The sequence below is a fragment of the Xyrauchen texanus genome, chromosome 45, assembly GCF_025860055.1.
Source record: "Xyrauchen texanus isolate HMW12.3.18 chromosome 45, RBS_HiC_50CHRs, whole genome shotgun sequence".
Classification (NCBI taxonomy): domain Eukaryota; kingdom Metazoa; phylum Chordata; class Actinopteri; order Cypriniformes; family Catostomidae; genus Xyrauchen; species Xyrauchen texanus.
The window spans coordinates 14,435,832-14,457,704 of NC_068320.1; the positions used below are offsets into that span (position 1 = coordinate 14,435,832).

General features: G+C 38.2%; 1 protein-coding gene across 1 annotated transcript; it reads left to right on the forward strand.

The window, feature by feature from the left end:
- The first annotated feature begins 4,672 nt into the window (after positions 1-4,672).
- LOC127637557 (asporin) lies at positions 4,673-8,612 on the forward strand. The gene is made up of 2 exons (XM_052118668.1): positions 4,673-5,012; positions 6,641-8,612. The coding sequence occupies exons 1-2, from the start codon at positions 4,720-4,722 to the stop codon at positions 7,740-7,742; spliced, it is 1,395 nt and encodes a 464-aa protein (XP_051974628.1). The 5' UTR covers positions 4,673-4,719; the 3' UTR covers positions 7,743-8,612.
- Positions 8,613-21,873: the final 13,261 nt, after the last annotated feature.

Here is a 21,873-nt window from a genome sequence, read left to right on the forward strand (position 1 = left end):
TAACACTAACACTGTCCTTTCCTTTCATGAGTCTGTGTCATTACCTCATTCTGTCCATCTAGCACTCAGAGACCCTGCCTCAGTACTACAGTATTGACACCAAAGATGGAAAATATCTTATAAATGAGCACATGTCCTATTGTTTTCTATTTTTATCTGTGCTGATTTCAGGGGTGCTTTATAAACAGGTGGTTGTTATAAAGTAAGTTTGTTGGAAAACAATCCACTTCTGTATACAGTACATTGCTGACCTGAATGCTTATCTAACACCGCAGAGCAGTCAGTCTTCGTGACCGGTTAAAATGTTAAACAGTCCTGTGCTGTCTCCTGGTGGTTTATTGCGAGAACTTTGTCCATTTTAACAGCACTTAAGAAAGCTTATTGCCAAACACTCAGAAGTGGCAATACTTGATTTATACTTATACACCAAAAAACACCAAAATAGTTATTATACAAAAGCAAACATAAATGTCAATAATCCAAGGTTTTAAAATGTAGTACTATCACAATGCACTGTATAGGCCAACAATATGCCAAAATATTAATGTCAAACAACAAGCAATATAAGAAACATTTATTTAGCTATCATTTGGGGTTCATGAAGTTACTACGGGGGTCTGTGGACTGATATTTAAACATGTCAAAATTAATATATATAAAACATACTATTTGTTGTAAATGTATTTGTATATATGGCCAATATGATGATATATAGCTTTTTTTATTTATGGTTGACCGTTTGATAATGTTAATAAATATATTAATTAAAGGTTATAAAAGCCATTTTTATATTTGTGTGGGTGGGGGTTCCTGGTACAGAAAAGGTTGAAAACCCCCTGATATATAGATTTAGATTCAGAGATGTTACATCATTTTCAGGAGTTGGTTTGGCACAGTTCATGATCGGGCTGACCTAAAATATTCAGTAAATGATCAAATGTGCAGCGTTGTGAAATACAGGAACACCATCCCACACATCTGCTCTGGCTTTAATTTTCAACAAGATTCATTGTTCAGATCTCTGCTCTAACCTGCCAGCGCACGCACTCGTCCCCTGATGCTTAGTGGCGAAAGCGAACATCTTAATTTCTTTATCTTTATTTCCCTCCCACTTCTGGATAAATCTGTGACCCATAAACATACACTGGGGCACACGGTGGACAGAACTAGCTAAAAAATAAAAAGTGAAGACTAATTTTACTACTGCACATCTAAACTGGCCAAATAAATTGTCAAAATAAATTTTCAGGTCACCTAAAATATATTCATTCAGGACCGTTACTGCCATAGACATATTTAACCTTGTGCGACCCCACGTACACACGCGTGGACATTGTATTTTGGCTTTGTTATTCACAATGCATAATTTGAATTAATTTAAACCGACTGATCTCAGTTTAGCAGACTCTGTGCAAAACTTTGTGTGTTAAAAAGTGTTAAACTTTGTCATGTGACAAAACAACATAGTGCCGACCGCAGCAGAGTTTGTCTTTGGGAGAAACGGCAACAAAACTACATCTGCTAAAAAACCTAATTAAGTTTCTACATTGAAACCTGTTTAAATCAAAAGATTAGAGTCTCTAGTTTCATCCAATATGCCATTTTTAAAATTTGAGTGATTTGTAGCGAAACGCCACACTGCTAAACACAATGAACACTAATGTGTACTTCAGCGCATGTTTTTCTTAGAAATCCTACATTTACTGTGCATTATCACATTGAGAATCAATGGGTTCATCCAAAAGTTGGTTTCAGAAGTTTTATATGGAGTTAGGATAAAAATAAGGTGCCATTCAAACTGTTCTGAAACCAGTGCAGTCTTACTAAATAGGGGCAAGGGATAGCTTTCCTATGAAGCCAAGTGCATTCAAACCAAACTTCCAATTTAAAATTCAGTTTAAGGCTGCAGATGATGTTTGGACCACTCATCTTGTTTGGCAGACATGGGACAATGATAATCAGTACATAGATTCACCATTTATAATGTATAATTTTATTTTAACATGGGTGGCACACAGCATTCATGCTCTGGTCTCAGGAGGTTAAAATAGTGGTTGATCTAATGTATATGGTTTTATAAAATGTATCCAATTTCCAATATTTCATTACGTCCTTATTCATTGTTGTTACAACAAATGTTTATCAAGAGATTGAAAGGTGATTTTTATTCAGCCCCAAAGTTTAGCATTATTGTTCCCAAAATTATATGCTTTGGACACACCTCTGTGTGTCTAAATCTGAAGAAAATGTAAGGTCAAAGGTCCCAGACCTTGTATGGAACCACTTGTTGATGTGGCGCCAGTGGAAAGGCACCAGTGTCTGTGAATTCAGAGCAAATAGTGTCAATCCCAAAGTGAATCCTGACCTTTAACCTCTCTGTCCAGTTTGTGTCCATCTCCTTTCTCCATACTTGATATGCTAGATTCTTCTTGAACTAGTGTGTGAGTGGGAAAATTCCCGTAATCATAAGTGTGTTTGAAGAGCTATTACTCAGAAGTGTATAATTTTCTGAGTGTGTGTGTGGAATTTACATTGGACTGAAGGAGAGTCTTTAAATGAGTCCATTAGTCAGTATGTGCATCTATTTGTTTGTGTGTATGTATAATGCTGAACTGCTTTTAAATCTGACTGAACATTCAGACAAAGTGTTGTCAGAGACAGTCTGTGCAACACAGTAGGGCAGCATGTCTTCCATATCTACTGAATACAAGGACTTATACATCTGAAGGACGCCACATACTCATCTTGAACATAGTCCAGGTGAGCTCTGCCTGGCAGGCCAATCTCATTAAAAATCTTCAAGCTCACACGATCAGTTATGGCTTGTAAACCATTCAGTTGCTTCCTGGCATCATTAATTTGGTTGTCAGCCATTTTGAAAATGTTTATTTTTAGCCTCAGAGAGCTTGGTTGATCGCCACAGATTTACTGCAGACAAATACATTGAAACTTGGTAATTCTAATTAGAAAACTCTTTTTTTCCCCCTAATTAGCTATTTTTAATCCTAAAATGAAACCATTCTTTCTGCTGTTTTGGATTTGTGCTGTGCCTGTACACACATATGTGCTTCAGCCAAGTAAGTGTTGTGTGATTTTAACTCTTAATTACTTTTACATAATCTCTTAATTACCATTTTCTGCAATCTCTGTTTGCTTTTGTTCAATACAAGATCAATCGACAGCATTTGTGGCATAATGTTGTTACCACAACTAATTATTTCTACTCGTCCCTCCTTTTCTTTAAAAACAGCAAAAATTGAGGTTACAGTGAAGCACTTACAATAGAAGTGAATGGGGCCAATTTGTGGAGGGTTTAAAGGCAGAAATGTGGAGCTTATAATTTTATTAAAGCATTTACATTAAGGTTTTAGGGTTTGTTGACATTACAATCATGGCAACGAAGGTGTAAAATTGGCTATAACTTTACACAGAATGGTTACTAAGTGATTTTTTCACACTAAAAACATGTTAACGTGCATAATGTTGACACTTTTGGCTATACTTTTGAAACAGTGGGTATTTTAATGTTTACACATTGGCCCCCCATTCACTTCCATTGTAAGTGTCTCACTGTAACCCAGATTTTTTATTTTTTCATGAATAGGAGGGGCAAGTCAAAATAACATTTTGTGGTAATTAACATTATGCTACAAATGCTGCCAATTGAGCTTTACTTACATTGATCCCAGAATATACCCTTAGTTTATTTTATAAAGGTTAAGTACAAAATCTTTGACACATACTCATGTAAATTACATTTAGGTAATATGTAGATGTTTTTAATGCATGAAAGTTGTAACATGACTTGGTGTTTAGTTTTCAATGCTTACTGCCACATATTGTAAATTGTACCTACTGTACATTACCAACAATGTAACATAGATTGTCCAAATGGTCATTATATTTCAAATGTACAACAGTAGGCAAATGTCCTAAATGCAACTGAATTATTATTCATGTGTTGGTGTAATGTGCTCACATAGGTGTGTGTTACCTGTTGTAGGTCTTAATGTGTCCATTCTGCAGAATGTATCTGCAGATGGAGATCTTTGGGACGAGCAGAGACTTGATCGTTTGACAGAGTCTCTCAACACTGATGAAGAGAAGAAAAATGAGGAAGAGATCACAGATCAACTGACTGAAGTAGAAACAGAAACAGTTCACAGTAAGAAAGATAGAGAGGGAGAGGATGGTGTAAAGAAAATAGAAAGAGAGCAAACAGGAAGTGAGGTCAAAACACAGGAAGTAGAAGAAAAAGAGAAGGAGAAAAGACACAATCTAGACGTGTTCCAGGAACAAATCTCAGCTCGACCCTTCCTTTCAGCATGGAATACCACTCATCTACGAGCTGTGGAGGGTGATGAACATCTACCTACAACTACAGAAACTGTCAGTCATTATACCACTTCCCCTACCATGACCAATTCCTCTCAACATGTCTTTGTTAAACAGTCCACTCTACCACCATCATTCCAGTCCACATCACAAAGACATGCCGAATCTTCTGAGATCACATCTATCGTAACCAAAATGTCACTTTCATCTGAAACTTCAACAGTAACCACAAATGTTCATATTGTAAACTCAACTGCTGAGGAAACAGAGGCTAACTTACTTGTAAATGGAAGCAGCACTATTGATGAACTCATAGTGGTGTTTCATGTGATGAACAGCTCTAAAGTCCACCAGCTGGAGGAAGTGAGTGTTGATTCCACAGCGATGGCAGCAAGGGCAGGCACCACTGTTAAGGCCCTGCCGAATACAGTAATAGTCAAACCTAAAAATAAAAAAACTGCTGCCCAACCCAAAGGCAGCTTGACACTGAAAACAAAGAAAAATAAGCTCCCAAAGAAAGACAAAGGAAAGGAGAGAAAGAAAAAAGGACAGTTTTTAAATAAAGGAAAGAAAGTGAAAAAGTTAACACAGGACAAGAAATCAAAGCCAACAACTGCTTCATATTTTCCATATTTTGAAGATCACTACTGTCCATCAAATTGTTCCTGCTATGGGAGGTATGTGTCTACACTGCAAAAAGCTTTGTTTTCCAGTAAAAATATCTAAGCATCCTTAAAGCAAGATACATTTACTTGAAAAGCTAAATTACTTAAGCCATCAATGCCACAAACATACTTTTCGGATTAACATGCCTACTGTGGTGGTAACAAACCTCAGTACTCAAGGGGGCGATTGATAGATTTTTGTGTTATGTCTATAAATATATTGACTATAACTTACTTGCTCAGCAATATTATCTTCAAAGTATAGCTCTTACATGACAGTAATTGGCATGAAAGAGTTTACACTAATGTCTGCTATATGATGAGAATGCAACACCTGCTTGTAGCAGGACTGGTCGTTTTAGGAATGAGGAAGTGGTGTTCAGGTAAAGTCACACTCTTTATTTACGCAAAATAACACTCAATAGCTTGACTGAAACACTGTAACATGTGGTATAGCTGGGTAGCTCTCTCTCCTCCCTGGGCTCTGGCGTGGGCTTCTCTTATTGCTCTTCCTGGATTACTGCCAAAAGAAACAGCTGTTAGCCCTAATTGTCACCCAGGGATGAATCTCTACCACTACCCCACTCCCTGGATGGACACTCAACCATGCCCTCGCCACAGTTATGAATTGTGGTCTGAGACATTTGGGAATGCAACAATGCATGAAATCAAGCTTGTGTAACTTCTGCGTTCACGTACTTGCGTAGAGTATGTTTTGGCCTTAAGTCTTGTTTTCAGAGAAATTAAACAAAATTAAGTAAGGTTTATGATTAAAACAAAAAAAGAAAAACAAATTATCTTGTTTTAAAGGAATAGTTACACAAAAACTCAAATTCACCCTCAAGCCATGACATCCCATGCCCTGTGTTTGACTTCTGCTGAACACAAATGAAGATTTTTTAGAAGAATATTTCAGCTCTGTAGGTCCTCACAATGAAGTGAATGGTGCTCAAAAGTTTGAAGGCCCATAAAGACAGCATAAATGTCACGATTTCCCCCCCAAACCACTGAAGCGTAAACCAAGCCCCGTAGTCATGACTACCGGCAGGCTTATCTTACCGTTGGTTGGCTTCGGATCCATTCACAATCTTTCCTCAGGCTGAACTATTCACAGGTTGCTGCATGACTGAGATGACCAATGAAAATGTTCCTGAGGTTTTAGTCATGACTGCAGGGCGTGGTTTACGCTTAAGTGGTTTGGGGGAACAAATCACACGCATAAAAGCAATCCATAAGACTCCAGTTGTTTAACCCATGTCTTAAAAGTGATATAACAAGTGTGAGTGAGAAACATAAATCTCCACATTCTTCATGCATATGTGCTTTTTGGTGCTTCAAACTTTTGGTACCCATACACTTGCATTGTGAGGACCAACAGATTTCAGATTTCTCTGAAATAAAAATATCATAGGGCATTTTGCTTCTCAAGTAAATGAATCTTGTTTTTAAAGAAGTTAAATTATTAAATTTTACTAGAAAACATTTTTTGTATGTGCAGTGGGCAATTGTATACAGTATACTGATGCTATACTAATTATTTCACTGAAAATATACACACACACACACACACACACACACACACACACACAGATCATAAGCTGTGATTTGACATAATCGATTTTCTTTTTCTTTTGTTACAGGGTGGTGCAATGTTCTGACAAAAACCTGGAAAAAATACCTTATGGAATTCCTTACAACTCTCGTTATATTCTCTTAATGAACAACCACATTGATAGCATTCAGATGAACTTGCTCTCCGAATACACCTCCGTGGAATTCCTGGTGTTAACTAACAACCGTTTATCGGACGGCACCATTGAGGGGGCCTTTGAAGGTATTCCGAACCTCAAGAGGTTGTACATGGAGAAGAACCTTCTCCAGAGCATCCCTACTGACCTGCCTGGCACCCTGGAGGAACTACGGCTGGATGGGAACCAGGTGAGTGTTATGTCTGAAGCAGCTTTGGTCCTTTGCCCCAACCTGCTAATCCTCAGCTTGAGTAACAACAGCCTGGGAAACGAATCATCTACTATCTCTCCAGGAGTCTTTCTCCCACTGGGCAACTTACGCACACTTACGCTTTCCTACAACCTGCTTAGCTCGGTCCCTCTACAACTGCCCCTCAGTCTTCGAGAACTTTATATTCGTGGAAACCGCATCCAACGTCTCCAAGGTGACATATTCTGGGGTAAGGCAGAACTACAAGTTCTGGATCTAAGTGCGAATAGATTGACCGATAAAGGTCTTGGGAAGGCAACACTATTGAATGCTAGTCGTCTAGAGAGTTTAAATCTAGAGGGCAACCTATTGAAACAGGTTCCACGCCACTTGCCCCGCTCCATAAAGATCCTCAACTTAGAGAGCAACTTCATCTCGAGCATTAGCAAGGATGCTTTCATCTCCATGCCCCAATTGGAGCACCTGGGCCTGGCAAGAAATAAGATCACCAAGGTGGCACATGGTGCCTTCAGAGTTCTTCCACTTCTGCATCAGCTAGACATGAGTCACAACAATCTACGGCAGGTACCACGGCAACTTCCTTTGTGGTTGCACTCTGCCACGTTTACACACAATAAGATCCGTATGATTCCACGTGATGCATTCTGCTGGGGTCGAGGCAATGGGTCACCCCTCAGCCGTCTGGTCAGAGTGCAGCTGGAATATAACATGATAGATCTGGGCCACTTGGACACGTTGGCCTTCCGATGCCTCCGAGGTTTCCAGGTGGTACAGTTTTACTGAAGTTGCACAGTCCTGGAGAATGTCAACATATGGGTAGAAGTGGAATTTACAGGTTCCTGCAAAATAGCATGTTGGTTTTCCTTTTTTGTCTTGCCTGAAGTTTCCTTTCACGAAGCCAGCAGCATCTGGTTCAGAGTTAGAGATGTAAAAATGTTTCCTTGTTTTCCAGAATGACAAAGAGCCATGTCACATTGTGCGAAAAGCTGAAAGTGACAATGAAAGACTAATGTTGAGAAATCTACACGTGAGTGCAAACATCTAGTTTTCACACAAGAAAGTCATCACAAGGGCCATATCTCAGTAACGATAAGATTTGAAGACAAAAGTCCAGTTAATCAAATGTGTGTTTTCTCTGTCAGATGTGTTGTATGTTGTTTTCAAACACCTCCTTCGAAACCCTTTTAAATGTGCACTCAGTCATTTTTGGAAGTATGTCAAAGTGGCTTACATTGGCATTGTGCATTATTCAAACACCATAGTTTTCAGTTACCAATACCATTGTAAAATGCACTATGCACAGGAAGCCAGGATTAATTTAATCCATGAATCAAAGTGTCCAATATCATGGCACTTACTTATTAAGTATTCAGCTGGTCATGTGATGCTAATATTGCTGCCCCTGCACCACGTGGAATAAAAGTGCTTTTACAAGGTTACTGATATAACTTTTCACCTCACATAAGTGGTCATGATTTTATACTTTTCAAATATACACTATAGGACACTAAATGTAATTAAACTCTATTTATAGACTATGTGCAAACAGAGTTTTAAAATAAGTCAAATGTGTTGATATTTACACTGTTACTTCTCTGTAATGTGACCAGTTGTTAAATACCAGAGAGGAAAAATCCTCAGGCAGTCCTTTGAGATGTTATCTATTTAATATAATGTTTCATAACTTTATTTCATAATTGAAGTGTATTATGAAAAGAATAAACAGCTTTCTAATTTGGCAGACTACTGTGCACTCTTTCTTATCTCTCTGAGCAAAGTTCTCCATGGCCTTGTGTAACTAACAAAGATATTCTTCATGACAACTAGATAAAATATAGTCAATATGTTTTTCATTATCAATACTGATAATGTTCTTTTCTTGAAAATTGCTTGTTTTATATTTCTTGGTAAGAGCTTGGCAGATTTTGTTGCTTGGCTGAGGTTATTCTCGCCAGATTTAAAGTGAAGAAAAACACATTATTCAGGATTCTGGCAGCGGTGAACTGGGAGTTTGTAAAGCTGTTCTCTTACGTAAGACTGTGCAGTCAGTCCACGCCAACGACACCAGGCCCAAGGTTGTTTTTTGTTTTTTCGTTAAGAAAAAATTACTAGTCAAACAAACAAACATGTTTAGTTTAAGATTTTGATTGTTCCCTTGTACAAAATCATTCAGTCAATTTGAATTATGGAAAAGTGTACTTGGTTTTTGTCTTTCTCCTGAGAGCCACTTGTACTTGATTGTATTGACCAATAGATGGCAGAAGAGTATATATTTTAAAAATGTCTGCCATAGTTTATAACTTTGCATTATATATTTTTTTTCTGATATTTCTCCTGGTAGATTTAAAAAGGTTTGTTTTTATTTTCTATAGTTAAGCTCCAATAATCTGAAAGCAGGGTTGTGATTTAAACATTTGCCCCCAGAAATCACAGATTCTCTGTGACCTGACCCCAGATCATGAGGTAAAGATGTCTGCAAACTGAGATGAAAGCCTGATAATCTCTCTCTCTCTCTCTCTCTCTCTCTCTCTCTCTCTCTCTCTCTCTCTCTCTCTCACACACACACACACACACACACACACACACATGTTGGTGCAGCTATCCTTATGGGGACTCTCCATAGATATAATTATTTTTTATTCTGTACAAACTATAGATTCTATCCCCTAACCCTACCCCTAAACCTAATCCTCACCAAAAACGTTCAGCATTTTTACATTTTCAAAAAAACACAGTTTAGTATGTTTTTTTCAGCGATTTGAATTATGGGAACACTAGAAATGTCCTCTTAAACCACATTTATAGCATAATACCCTTGTAATTACCAGTTTGTAACCTAAAAAATGTCACGCATCAACAGGCACACATTATGTACCCGCTCTAGGAAATAACAAAATTTACAGAGTGCTGCCAAAGTCTTGTGGTCGTCACTTTCAATTAAGTGAGACTACTTAAGCAAACCATACGAATGTGTGTAAGAGGAGATGAGTGAGAGAACACAAAGAAAGAGTGGTAAAGTGGGGAAAGGGGTTGAAAGAGAGTGAGAGAGAAATGAGATGGAAAGAAAGCAAAAAGCAGCTTCATGTGAAGAGTTGGTGAATTCCATCTGTCTTATGATGGAGGAAAGCTACGTGGCACTGGAGACATCTGCAGAGAGAGAGAGAGAGAGTGAGGGGGGGAGAAGTAGACAGAAAAAAAGAAGAATTTTGGGAAGGTGAAGGACTCTTCCAGCACCTCCCCACAGTCCAGCAGGACCCTGACCCCTATATTCTTGCTTTCTGTCTTTTCACTCTTCTTTCTTTTGCTGTTACCAAGCTGTCTCACCAGAACCAATCAATGTGCAATCTTAATGAATCACTCTCTATATAGCTGCACGGTTGTACAAAGACCATGTATAATCACTATCACATACATGTATACCAGTACAATACCTACCTACCTAGATCACCTTCAGATCAATCTTACAGTCCATGATGTAGGTGTGCATGTGCCTTTGCACCAATACTGGCTTCATGAGAGAATTCGTAAAAGGTGGGGCAGGATTAGCTAAAATAGGAGGCATGAGAGAGAGAGAGAGATTATCAGGCTCTCATCTCAGCTTGTAGAAATCTTTTCCTCATGATCTGGGGTCAGGTCGCTGAACAGACGGTACTTTTGCCTGAGGTTTTAGTGTATTACTTGAAATGATCTCACGCTAGCAGATAGTTCAGTAGAGTAAGCCCCAGGTATTTAATGTGATGTATAAAATCAGTAGCAGAAGCATATGCAGAGAAACCTGTCTGTGCTGCTATTGCTAACATCCGTGATTCCTTGAGGATTCAGTCTGGCCTGTGGCTTTTATTGAACAGAGGGCCTGAACTTAGTTACATTAAAGAATGTCTGCAAACAGAAGGGCAGGAAATTAAACCCCACCCTGGAAAAGGGAAATAGAGACAGAGTGTCTGACCAGGTCAATAAACAGATCCAGGCAAGGGTTGGTCTAGAAGATCTGTTGGACATGGGTCATGGGAAGGCATGGCAACATGCATGCATAGACACCTGTTTTCATGAATTTGGATGAAATTATAACATTTACAAGAACTTGTAATCTCTCAGTCACACTCTTTATCCTCACTCTCAGTGAACACTTCTGCACTACTCTGGTTTACCTTTGAAATTGAACATATTGCAATGCATAATCTTGCACCAATTATGCTTAATAAGCTGACTATGTGTAAGGAAATGTAAATTTTTTTAGTTGGGTCATAAACGGCGCAAGCAAAAAATCACCACACATAGATTTTTGCGCATTACCCTAATTTCACATTGTACAGTATGTGAACATCTTTACTGCAGTTCTGATGGCTTATTCAGTGCAGCTTATCTGTTAAACATCTTTACATCAAAATTGAATGGAATCAAAAAGGTTCCATTCATTAACATTAGTTAATGCATTAGGTATCATGAACAAACAATAATTTTTCAACAAACAATTACTGGTTCATAGTGCATTAACTAACAAACACAAATTTTGAAAAATGTATTAATATATATTGAAACCAACATTAAGGAAGATTAGTAAATGCTGTATAAGTAATGTTCACTAGATTTAATTGAGATCATAATGTTTTCAAGATCTGAAAATGAAATTATATGAAGTACGAAACTAAAATAGTGACTATACTTTAACATGTGAAAAGCTACTGGAGTCCGTTTATAGTTAATGCTTGCTGTCATGTCAAGTAACATTTTCTAAAGGAAAACTAAAAAAATGCCATCAGCAACCAAACTTCCTTTGGATAAAACTAGTGTGTAATGTTTATGTCAGTATGTTTGTATAAAATTGATAATTCCGTAAATTCTGATTGGAAGAGCTGTGTTCAAAGTGGTTATAAAATGCTAATAAATCCACACATGTGACCGCCTATTCTATGTATCTATGCATTTTATGTATCTTTGACTACCTCAAAAGCATATAAGTTTCCGCACCCCCAGGTTAGGATATGACTTAGGCTATGAGCCAGGTTATGACTGCTCTGTATTAAAATTCTCTCATCATTTACTCACCCTCATGCCATCCCAGATGTGTATGACTTTCTTTCTTCTGCTGAACACAAACAAAGATTTTTAGAAAAATAGCTCTGCTCTGTAAGTCCTTACATTGCAAGCGGATGGTGACCAGAACTTTCAAGCTCCAAAAATCAGAAAAAAGGCTGCACAAAATAATCCACATGACTTTAATATGTATCTTCAGAAGTGATATAATTGGTGTGAGTGAGAAAAAGATCAATATTTAAGTCCTTTTTTCCCTATAAATCTCCACATTTACATTCACATTCTGAAAGTGAAAGTGATAGTAGAGATTTACAGTAAAAAAGGATTGACATTTTTATCTGTTTCTTGCCAAAAGTGATTGAATTGCCTCAGAAGGCTTATATTAAGTCTTATGGATTGCCTTTGATTTATTTTATAATAGCAATATGCCACACAAAGGCATATGTTACAATGACTTTAACATGACAAAGGGGGAACAGAGGATTAATGCTGCTGTGAGTTAAAACACTAGGAATCAATTTTGAGCAAATGTAAATGAATGAAGTCTCTAAGAGTGAGAAAAAGAGTAGAGGGTCGTATTATAAGACACTGCTATTACTGTAACCGTAGTGAGATGGCGCTTGAGTCAGTGGAGAGGAGAGGGAGAGAGAGAGAAATAGAGAGGAAAGAGGGAGGGCAGGAAAAAAGGAAGGTGGCAACAGAGTGAAAGAGTCAAAGAGTTGAGTACAGGACCATGGGAGCCAGACGGACCTCTATACACACACTCCCTTACTTATAAATAGAAACATTGATATATTTGGATAAACATGTCTGTACTCGTATCCCCTATCTCTTTCCATATTTCTTGCCTTGTCATCTCATTTAACTCTTATTGAGATGGACACTTCTGCAATCATACACACAATGTGTCTGCAGACAAGAATACACATGCACACAGCAAACCAGCTAATGGAAGTCTCTCACCCTTACAGGCTCCACAAGAGGGCCACTCTGTTTACTTTACTTTTCAGGAGTGCAGATCACAATCTTAACACATGCAGCTTTACTCCATTATTGCATACTGTATATACCGATGCATGCAAATCTATACAGATGTATGTAAATGAAGCAAGAAAATCTGTGAAAAACTGAAATGTGACCATCTATAATGCAGTTTTCTCTGTACTGCTATACATGGTCAAGCCACGCCTACAGTCTTGTGTGTGTGTGTGTGTGTGTGGAGTACAAAAAAACACTTTATCTAAACTGTATAATTAAAGATGGCTTTAGTGGATCTTTTGTTTAATAAACAATAGCTTGATATCCACGATTTTCACGTGCAGCAAAATGACTCATTATGCTTAGCTCATACTCCCAATGCGGATGCTCCAAACTTCCTGTTCGCAACTTAGTCACATTACCAAGCAATGATATAATCCCTAACAACAGTCAGAAAAGATGGAACAACTCCCTGTTTACTTCACGTAAATCCCTTTCTCACTATTATCTGTGATTGGACGCTTTCGACGGCAGTCGCTGAATAAATAAGTACACATTCACACACATTTACATGGTTAAGTTACTACACTGGGCTCTCACACTTTCTGCACATGCCCACACATCCTCAAACAGCACATATTCCTGAAGAGCCTCTGATGTTCGGCATCACCAGTAACATTTGTCTAGCTCTAGCATACAATAACAAAAGCCAATCGGAAGTGCGGAGCATCCGAGAGGATGTAGCTCGTCGTAATGGTGCAACCCATGGAGAAGTCAAGAAAAAGGTGGATACCATGATAAGTGCTTGATAATACCATGCTGTGCTCAAAATATATAATTATACACATAATGTTTTATTGTCTATCCTCAGATACAGCTTCGGAAGAGCAGAAGCATATTTTCCAGCCTGAGGAACAGAATCTGAGTAAGGTTAACAAGACTAAGTGTCATAAACAATGCCCTGCCCATTCCTTATAGGGTCAAAGGACAGGATCCACTGTTAAAGCTAAAAGGTCAAAGGTCTGTAATCTGTATTACTCCCAGCCTGGCTGTATCCCTAAATTATATGACTAAACGGCAGGATTATGGATCCCCAGAGCATTCACGTGTCCTCTTTAGAAAAATTTAGTCTTTATAAAAATTCCACATTCCCATTTCCAAAGCTTTATTAGGCAATAAAATAATAATAAACAAATAAAAAAAACTGGGAAAGAAATACTGTTTTTGTCTAGGAACAAAAATATAATTGAGACTTGTTTTTTTGTTGTTTTTCTTTCTTTGGCCACCCTGAACCCCCTAACAACATTCTAGCAACCATCCAGAACACCCTAGCAAACACAAAGCAGCACCCTTGCAACCACCCACAATCTCCTAGAATCATGGCGGCAAGTTTTGCAATGGCAAGCACCACTCTTCACACTTCTTCACAAAATGTACAAATCTAGCTATAAAATAGTCTTGTGCAATTCCATTTTCCCCCCTCACTGTTTTTGTCTTGTTTTTTTGCCTTTCCCAGACTGGACGAAAAATATGGTGTGGAACACAATGTTTCCTCCTAAGCAGACGTCACCTAAGCACACCAAAGTCTGCGCTTGTCCTACCATTTTTTCTGTAATGCTATCTCTTGTGCATGTCAAATGGATTTAGGAGGGTGGTTTCATTGGCTTAGGGGGAAATGCAGGTGTGTGCTTTTGAAAAAAACTGTGCTGGTTTATCATTGCCACTTGCAGGCTGGCTAAACGTTCAGAGCACATCTTATCTAGCCTGGAGATGCTCAGTAATGTAAACTCTCACTGTGGCAGACCAGTTTGAAAACTTTGCTGTGATGTTTGGTTGTGAAGAGGTTTACCACACAGCACATACAGTGATTCATATATCTTCTCACAACTTCCACATCCTACTCAAGATTTCATTCGATAAAGTTCAAAGTCCATGAAATCAGAGACTTTATGAACAAGGACTAATCAGCGGTGATGGGTTTACAGCTCCTTTTAATGGTGCATCTCAAAGTGTAATACCGCCTCTAATGACGTTTTCAGTGGCTTCATGTGTGTCTGTTTGGGCAAGTATGAGTCTCTCAGAAGAAAGCAGGATGTGTTCCAGGAGATAATTATGCTTTTAATGTTTCCTGTCACACTGAGGCAGCCTTGAGGGCTCTTCAATGATTGTGTGTATGTGTGTGGAGTATTCTTATGGGCTTTGATAACCATCTGGCATCTAAAGGTGATTTTGGTAGATTCATGACCTCTGACCTTCCCTATTCAGCCTGACACAGTCACAAATTATCAACCAATGGAATGAGTTTTGGGAGAGACCTTTTGTTTGTTTGACCGATGGAAGATGGCCAAAGTGTTTTAGAAACCTGCTCACCTCATTCCTTCTGACAATTTTTCAATTTTAAAAAAGTACCATAGTACTGTCTTGGTTTTTGGACATAGTACTATGGATATAGCATGTGTTTGCACATGTACCATTGTAGTTCCATGTGAGCTTTGAGCTTGGGTTGAGTCTGCTTGAGCTCGTCCAGTCCATTGTATACAGGAAGCCACATCTGTTTACATTCATCACTCATTAAGATCATATAAACGTGAACTCATGAAGCTGAAGTTGTTTGATTGATGGGTCAGGTGTTTAATGTCTATGTGTTAATTATTAGCTTTTCCTTTGTGCTGCTTTGGACACTCTAACAGATATTTTGACACTGTCAATCTTATTTTGTATTGCAAATTAATCTCTAATTTGGCTGCAAACTGAATCACAAGAACAGCCGCTCATTTCAGATGAAGAACTGAACAGAAGCAGGTGTAATGTGTGTCGATATAAGATCAGCGTCAGCAAACAGAGTCAAGCGGAGATGAAAGTAGAGCCAGGAGTGTGCTTAGGTAAGCAGGCAGACATGCTGCAGGTGTCATAGTGGGTAAGAAGAGCAGAGTTCAAACACGGATCTCTATAGATATTAGTTACACTGCCAGCATGACAATTTAAATGAATTAGTCAGTACACCCAAATACAGAGGCCCATCGTCTTTCACACACATTAACACAGAGATTAAAACTGATAAGTAGACATATGAAACAAAAACGGAAGGTCTATTAAGCTAATCAGTCAACACTTTTGTGTTAGCAGCACAGCCAAAATGTACAGGGTTTCAAAGTTTCCAGAATACATGGACACTAGTAGGTCTGAATGTTGTTGGACAGAGATACTGCTGAGTACTGCAAGTATATTATGCATGACATGTGTGACAGATCCTTTCTGTTTCTGAATGAAATCCAGTGTTACAAACATTACAGTGCATCTGGACAGTATTCACAGCGCTTCACTTTTTCCACATTTTGTTATGTTGCAGCCTTATTCCAAAATTGATTAAATTCAATATTTTCCTCAAAATGCTACAAACAATACCCCATAATGACAATGTGAAAGAAGTTTGTTTGAAATCTTTGCAAATGTATTAAAAATAAAAAAAAATTACGTAAGTATTCACAGCCTTTGCTCAATACTTTGTTGAAGCACCTTTGGCACCAATTACAGCCTCAAGTCTTTTTGAGTTTGATGCTACAAGCTTGGCATGCCTATTTTTGGGCAGTTTCTCCCATTCTTCTTTGCAGGACCTCTCAAGCTCCATCAGGTTGGATGGGGAGTGTCGGTGCACAGCCATTTTCAGATCTCTCCAGAGATGTTCAACTCTGGGCTCTGGCTGGGCCACTCAAGGACATTCACAGAGTTGTCCCGAAACCACTCCTTTGTTATCTTGGCTGTGTGCTTAGGGTCGTTGTCCTGTTGGAAAATGAACCTTCGCCCCAGTCTGAGGTCTAGAGCGCTCTGGAGCAGGTTTTCATCAAGGATGTCTCTGTATATTGCTGCATTCATCTTTACCTCGATCCTGACTAATCTCCCAGTTCCTGCCGCTGAAAACAATCCCCACAGCATGATGCTGCCACCACCATGTTTCACTGTAGGGATGGTATTGGCCAGGTGATGAGCAGTGCCTGGTTTCCTCCAGACATGACGCTTGCCATTCAGGCCAAAGAGTTCAATCTTTGTCTCAATAGACCAGAGAATGTTGACGTCAGTGTTGCAGGTCTGTCGTCTAGCTGGTGGACCAGCATAACCAACAGTTCACCAGCATGGTCTATCTTGTGAACCTGGCTGACCAGGAAAGGTGTGCTGTTATTAATCTGTAGATTTGACCAGGTGACCAGACTTGCGATTTTTACCTCAAGAAAATGGGTGGAAAAAATCCTGTAGACTTACACTGAAGAAGAGACCAATCTAGAGACCAGAAGATTTGAAGACTTTTTGGTGGAAGCAGAGAACAAGCCACAGGCACTTGATCATTTTATGAAAAGTATTCAGTGAGAAATGGAAGCAAACAGTAAAGCAAACACACAAATGTCCAAAACAAACAGGCTGGGCTACCAGACTGCTCTCGTGATTCTCTGGAGGATTATGGGAAATGAGCTCTATTGGGCATGGCAGGAGAGCATCAAGAGAATATTCACCATGACATCAGGAACTCATTCGTTTCAGACAGAATTTCATGCAGCAAAGGCAGATTTATGGGTTACAGTAATGTCAAAGAAGCTACTTTTAGTGTTGAGTCAGTCATATTGTAGACATATTAAAAAGCCTTGTGGTGGCGGCAATGAGATTTTCAGTCAAATTTATTGTTACCGCCATGACAGGCTAAAGACTTAGGCTTAGATGCACGATTCTTGATGACAATCATGAGAAAAGGAAAGAGAGTGGGTAAAACTATTGTGTCACAAAAATCTACAGACGTAATATTCAATCTTGTCTGTTTTATCAGCTGCAGTAAAATGTGAATCTTAAAAAGCAAGTGATTTCTCGGTTAAACCAGATTTGGGACACTGAAAACAATTTCCTTTAAAAGCACATTAGATACTTAGTCTTGTTTTCAGAGAATTAAGTATATTTATTACTCAATTGACAAATTGTTTTAAGATTTGTTTTAAGGATTAAACTAGCTATTTTAGTGAAGTTTTTGCTTAAAACAAGAAAAAAATGCCAATGGGGTAAGAAAAAAACAACGTAATTCAAGCAAAAGTTTTTAAAAAACATATTAAGTTTTAAGAAAATATTGTCTCTGAAATCAATTTTTTGCAATGGACAGAAACTGGCACCCATAATGACACATGTAGAAAAAGGAGGAGACTGTTTTTTTCCCTCTTACTCTCAGACACACACAAAGATGCTAGATAAAAACAGCCACAGTGATGGCCAGGCGCCGAAGTCTGACATATACAAAGGAAGTGTTTCGTCTGGCACTCAGTGTTACCAGGCATTCTGGGCTGCCATCAGTTAGAAAGCCTGAAAGCTCCAAACTGCTCCATTCAGCACAGCGTGGAAGAAAGATGGCTGACCTTCTATTCAGTCAAACTCTCTTACACTCATGCATATGTTTAACACTGTGCTGGATGCACTTAGAAGCATGGGTTAAGAATAACGTTCATTATGTTGTAGGAAATACGTTATTTATTGCCTCTCGTGTTGTCAGACATGCGCTTGGCAAAATTATGATGGTTTAGATTCTCTGAGCTTCAAAGCAGTTTGTTGGGTATGATAAGGCATGCCTTTGAAAAAACTTTGAAGGATAAAACAACAAAAGAATACTAGTTCAAGATGTCTGAGACATTTGACCGTTTACTCAAACCTAAGACAGGAGAGCTGAGCCAAGGCCTCGATAAAATCAACTGTATCGCTGAGCTCTGGGACCAATAAACCGATGGGAATATTCATTCGTGGCAGACGAGAAAGAAAACGAGAATGAAAAAGCAACACGAAAAGCTCATCATCTTTAAAAACACAACAATGGAAGAGTTGCATACAGTAAATATTTGCCTATATGCTTTCCAATAAAATGGTGGACTTTGCCTCAAGTTAGAGTTTTTCACATTATTTATATCAACCTCTCAAACTTAGTTGCTTAGTCATTGTAGTTCAGGCAATCTCTGCTGTTATCAGAGTGTATGCAGGACACCACCACCCTTCTACAGTCTTTTAGTCCCCCTGAACAAAGCAATTAACCCCTACTTGCTTCTCACAGAAGTTTAGATTCAAACTCTCTTTACAGTTCAAAAGAGAACTATTGAGTACTTTATGATGTTTTTCTTTTGTTCCTGTAGCTAAACTGTTAGAGTAAATTAATGTTTAGGTAAAGGGTTTGATTTCCAGGGGACACAATAACTGATGAACCGAATACCTTGAATGCACGGTAAGTCGCTGCGGTTGAAAGTTTCTATCAAATGCAAATGTATTTTCTTGTTGTGTGTCTGAGTGTGGACTATGTGCCCCCCCCCCTCCTCTCCTCTGGCCCTTTCCAGACCAGCCAGATCCTCCCTGCATTCGTACATTCCTCTGGTATTGCCTAATACATTTTATCATCTGGGTGTGTACACTGTATTTTAGACTATAAAGTGGTGTTTGTTTGGGTTGGGGGTGGGGGGTTTATACATTTATTTTATTTGTGTGTGTGTTTGATAGTGTTACTTATTGGGATGAGTGTATGGGATGGAAGCATCTGTTTATACTCTTATATTATATTTCATTACTGTTGTCTCTCTGGGGTTTCTTAAAAACTTCCTTTAACTGCAACAAAGAAAGTTTTCCTGCTTTCAAAAAGCCATGGAATAGCTTAAACAGAAATATAGGGTAGTATTAAACCAAAAATGTGCATGGTAAGTCTCTTTGCATTAAGGTCTTTGTGAAATGCATACATGTAAATGATGGATGGATGGATGAATGGTTGGATAGATGGATGGATGGATGATAAACTGATGGATGATAAATATATAAATCAATGGATGGATGGTAGGATGAATAGATGGATGATAAATGGACAGTAAATAAATGGATGAATGGATGGATGAATAAATGAATTGATGGATGAATGAATCTATGAATGGATGGATAGATGGTTGGAAGGACGGATGATAAATTAATGGATGGATGATAAATTAATGAATGGACAAATGGATGAATCGTTGGATGGATGGATGATTGAATGAATGATTAAATGGATGGCTGATAAATAAATGGATGGATGGATGGATGGATAGACAGACTTGTTTGGATTTGTTTACATTTGCATTGTTTTACAGTTGGAGTTTGAATAGTCTTGGGCTGTTTGAATATTCTGTCAATATAAGTCTATGGGATTTTGGTTGAAATTGAATTGTCCACTATGGGAAAACCGTAAGTCTGATCAATTAGAAAAATCATAGCAACTAGAGTCAGAACAGGTTGAAAAACTATGCCAAGTTTCTTGGATGTAGCTTGATAGCACTGGGACAAGTTTCAGTCACAAAGTTTGGTCTTGGTTCTTTTTTTATATATATATATATATATATATTATTCTTCCCATTCTTATATAATTCTTGGAATGAGGCAGATTACTTTCTACTGCTTGTGAATTTAGTACTAGTCACACACACACAAACACACACACACACACACACACACACACACACACACACACACACACACACACACACACACACACACACACTACTGCAGACATTCCAAACTATACTTGCAAGCCTAGACTGCTAAAGACATCACAGGTTTTACTGTCTTTCAGAATTTTTCCATAGAACCACCTTTTTACTTTCACAAATGCACACTCACACTTATGAGTCGTGTCAGTGACAGAATTGTTCGGCCTGTTAATTTGTGTCATTTATTATTATGCATACAAAACAAATAGCTATGTCTTAAATTATGAACACTTTTAATACTGTATAAATTCACATACTGACTGCAAAATGCATTTAGAAAAATCCCGTCTTGTCCCAGGTTTCAGTGATGTCCATCAGAGAAGCCTTTTGATGGTGTTGACAGACAAAATCATAGCCATCTAAAATAATTAGATCATGTGGAGAGTAGGGCACAAACTGGGCCTCGTGTCTCAATGGGAGTGACCAAGGCAATGGTTTTCAACTCTAAATGCTAATGTCTGTGAACTCCTTATACAAGAAAATAATACACAAGCTGCTCCTTTGCATACAATAAAAAAGCATTGTGATCACTGGCTGTCAAGTTCAGTTGCAATTTTGCTTGATTTAAAAAAAGATTTGTATTTGGTTGAAAATTTAACCCAGGTGCTCTTGCACGCTAAATTAAATATTTACATTTAAGTAAAAAACTACTAAATCTTTTTTTAGTCCGCATGTCTTGACTGATTAAGTGATCAAAAACTGCCACATTTGTCCCCTCAAAAACAAAGTTGCATGATTTTTACAGAGTTCAGACAGGTCTAGTCTAAAGCTGTGTTAAATTAGATCCAACAAAAGACACTATCTGATTTAGTCTTTCATTTTCCCCTTGAAAACCTGCTAAGTCAGGAAAATTACAAATTCTTCTTGTAAATTTCATAGCTGTACCGATGTTCACAAAAACAGCTTGTGTCTGTTGAATTAGCAAAACAGTGATTAGCTCAGTCTTGGAAAAAATAATTCTCAGATAGGTAACACTCCCATTGAAACAGGAACCTTTACAGGATGTTTGTGGTAACTTGTCTTAATATATAATTGCAACAAAAGCAAAGTCTTTGTCACATAATTATTGCTATTATTTTTAAATATGTGATTTTATTAGTTTTGAGGTTTGTGAAACTGTGTCTCCTGTGATTATTGTGTATTCTGTAGCGTCTCATTTAGTATGGTACAGTTTAATTTGGTTTATTTAGTGTCTTTGTTTGCAGTCTCTGGATGTCTGCATTTGGAGACTGTTGGATTTATTAATTCTGCAGGGTTCTTTAGGGGTTTTGGCAGATATAACACAATTTGTATGGCTCTGTTGGGCTTTGGAAGTCTTGCCACTCAGTTACAGCAATACAAGCTGTTTGGTGTCTGATGGAAGCAATAAATCAAATCAAAAC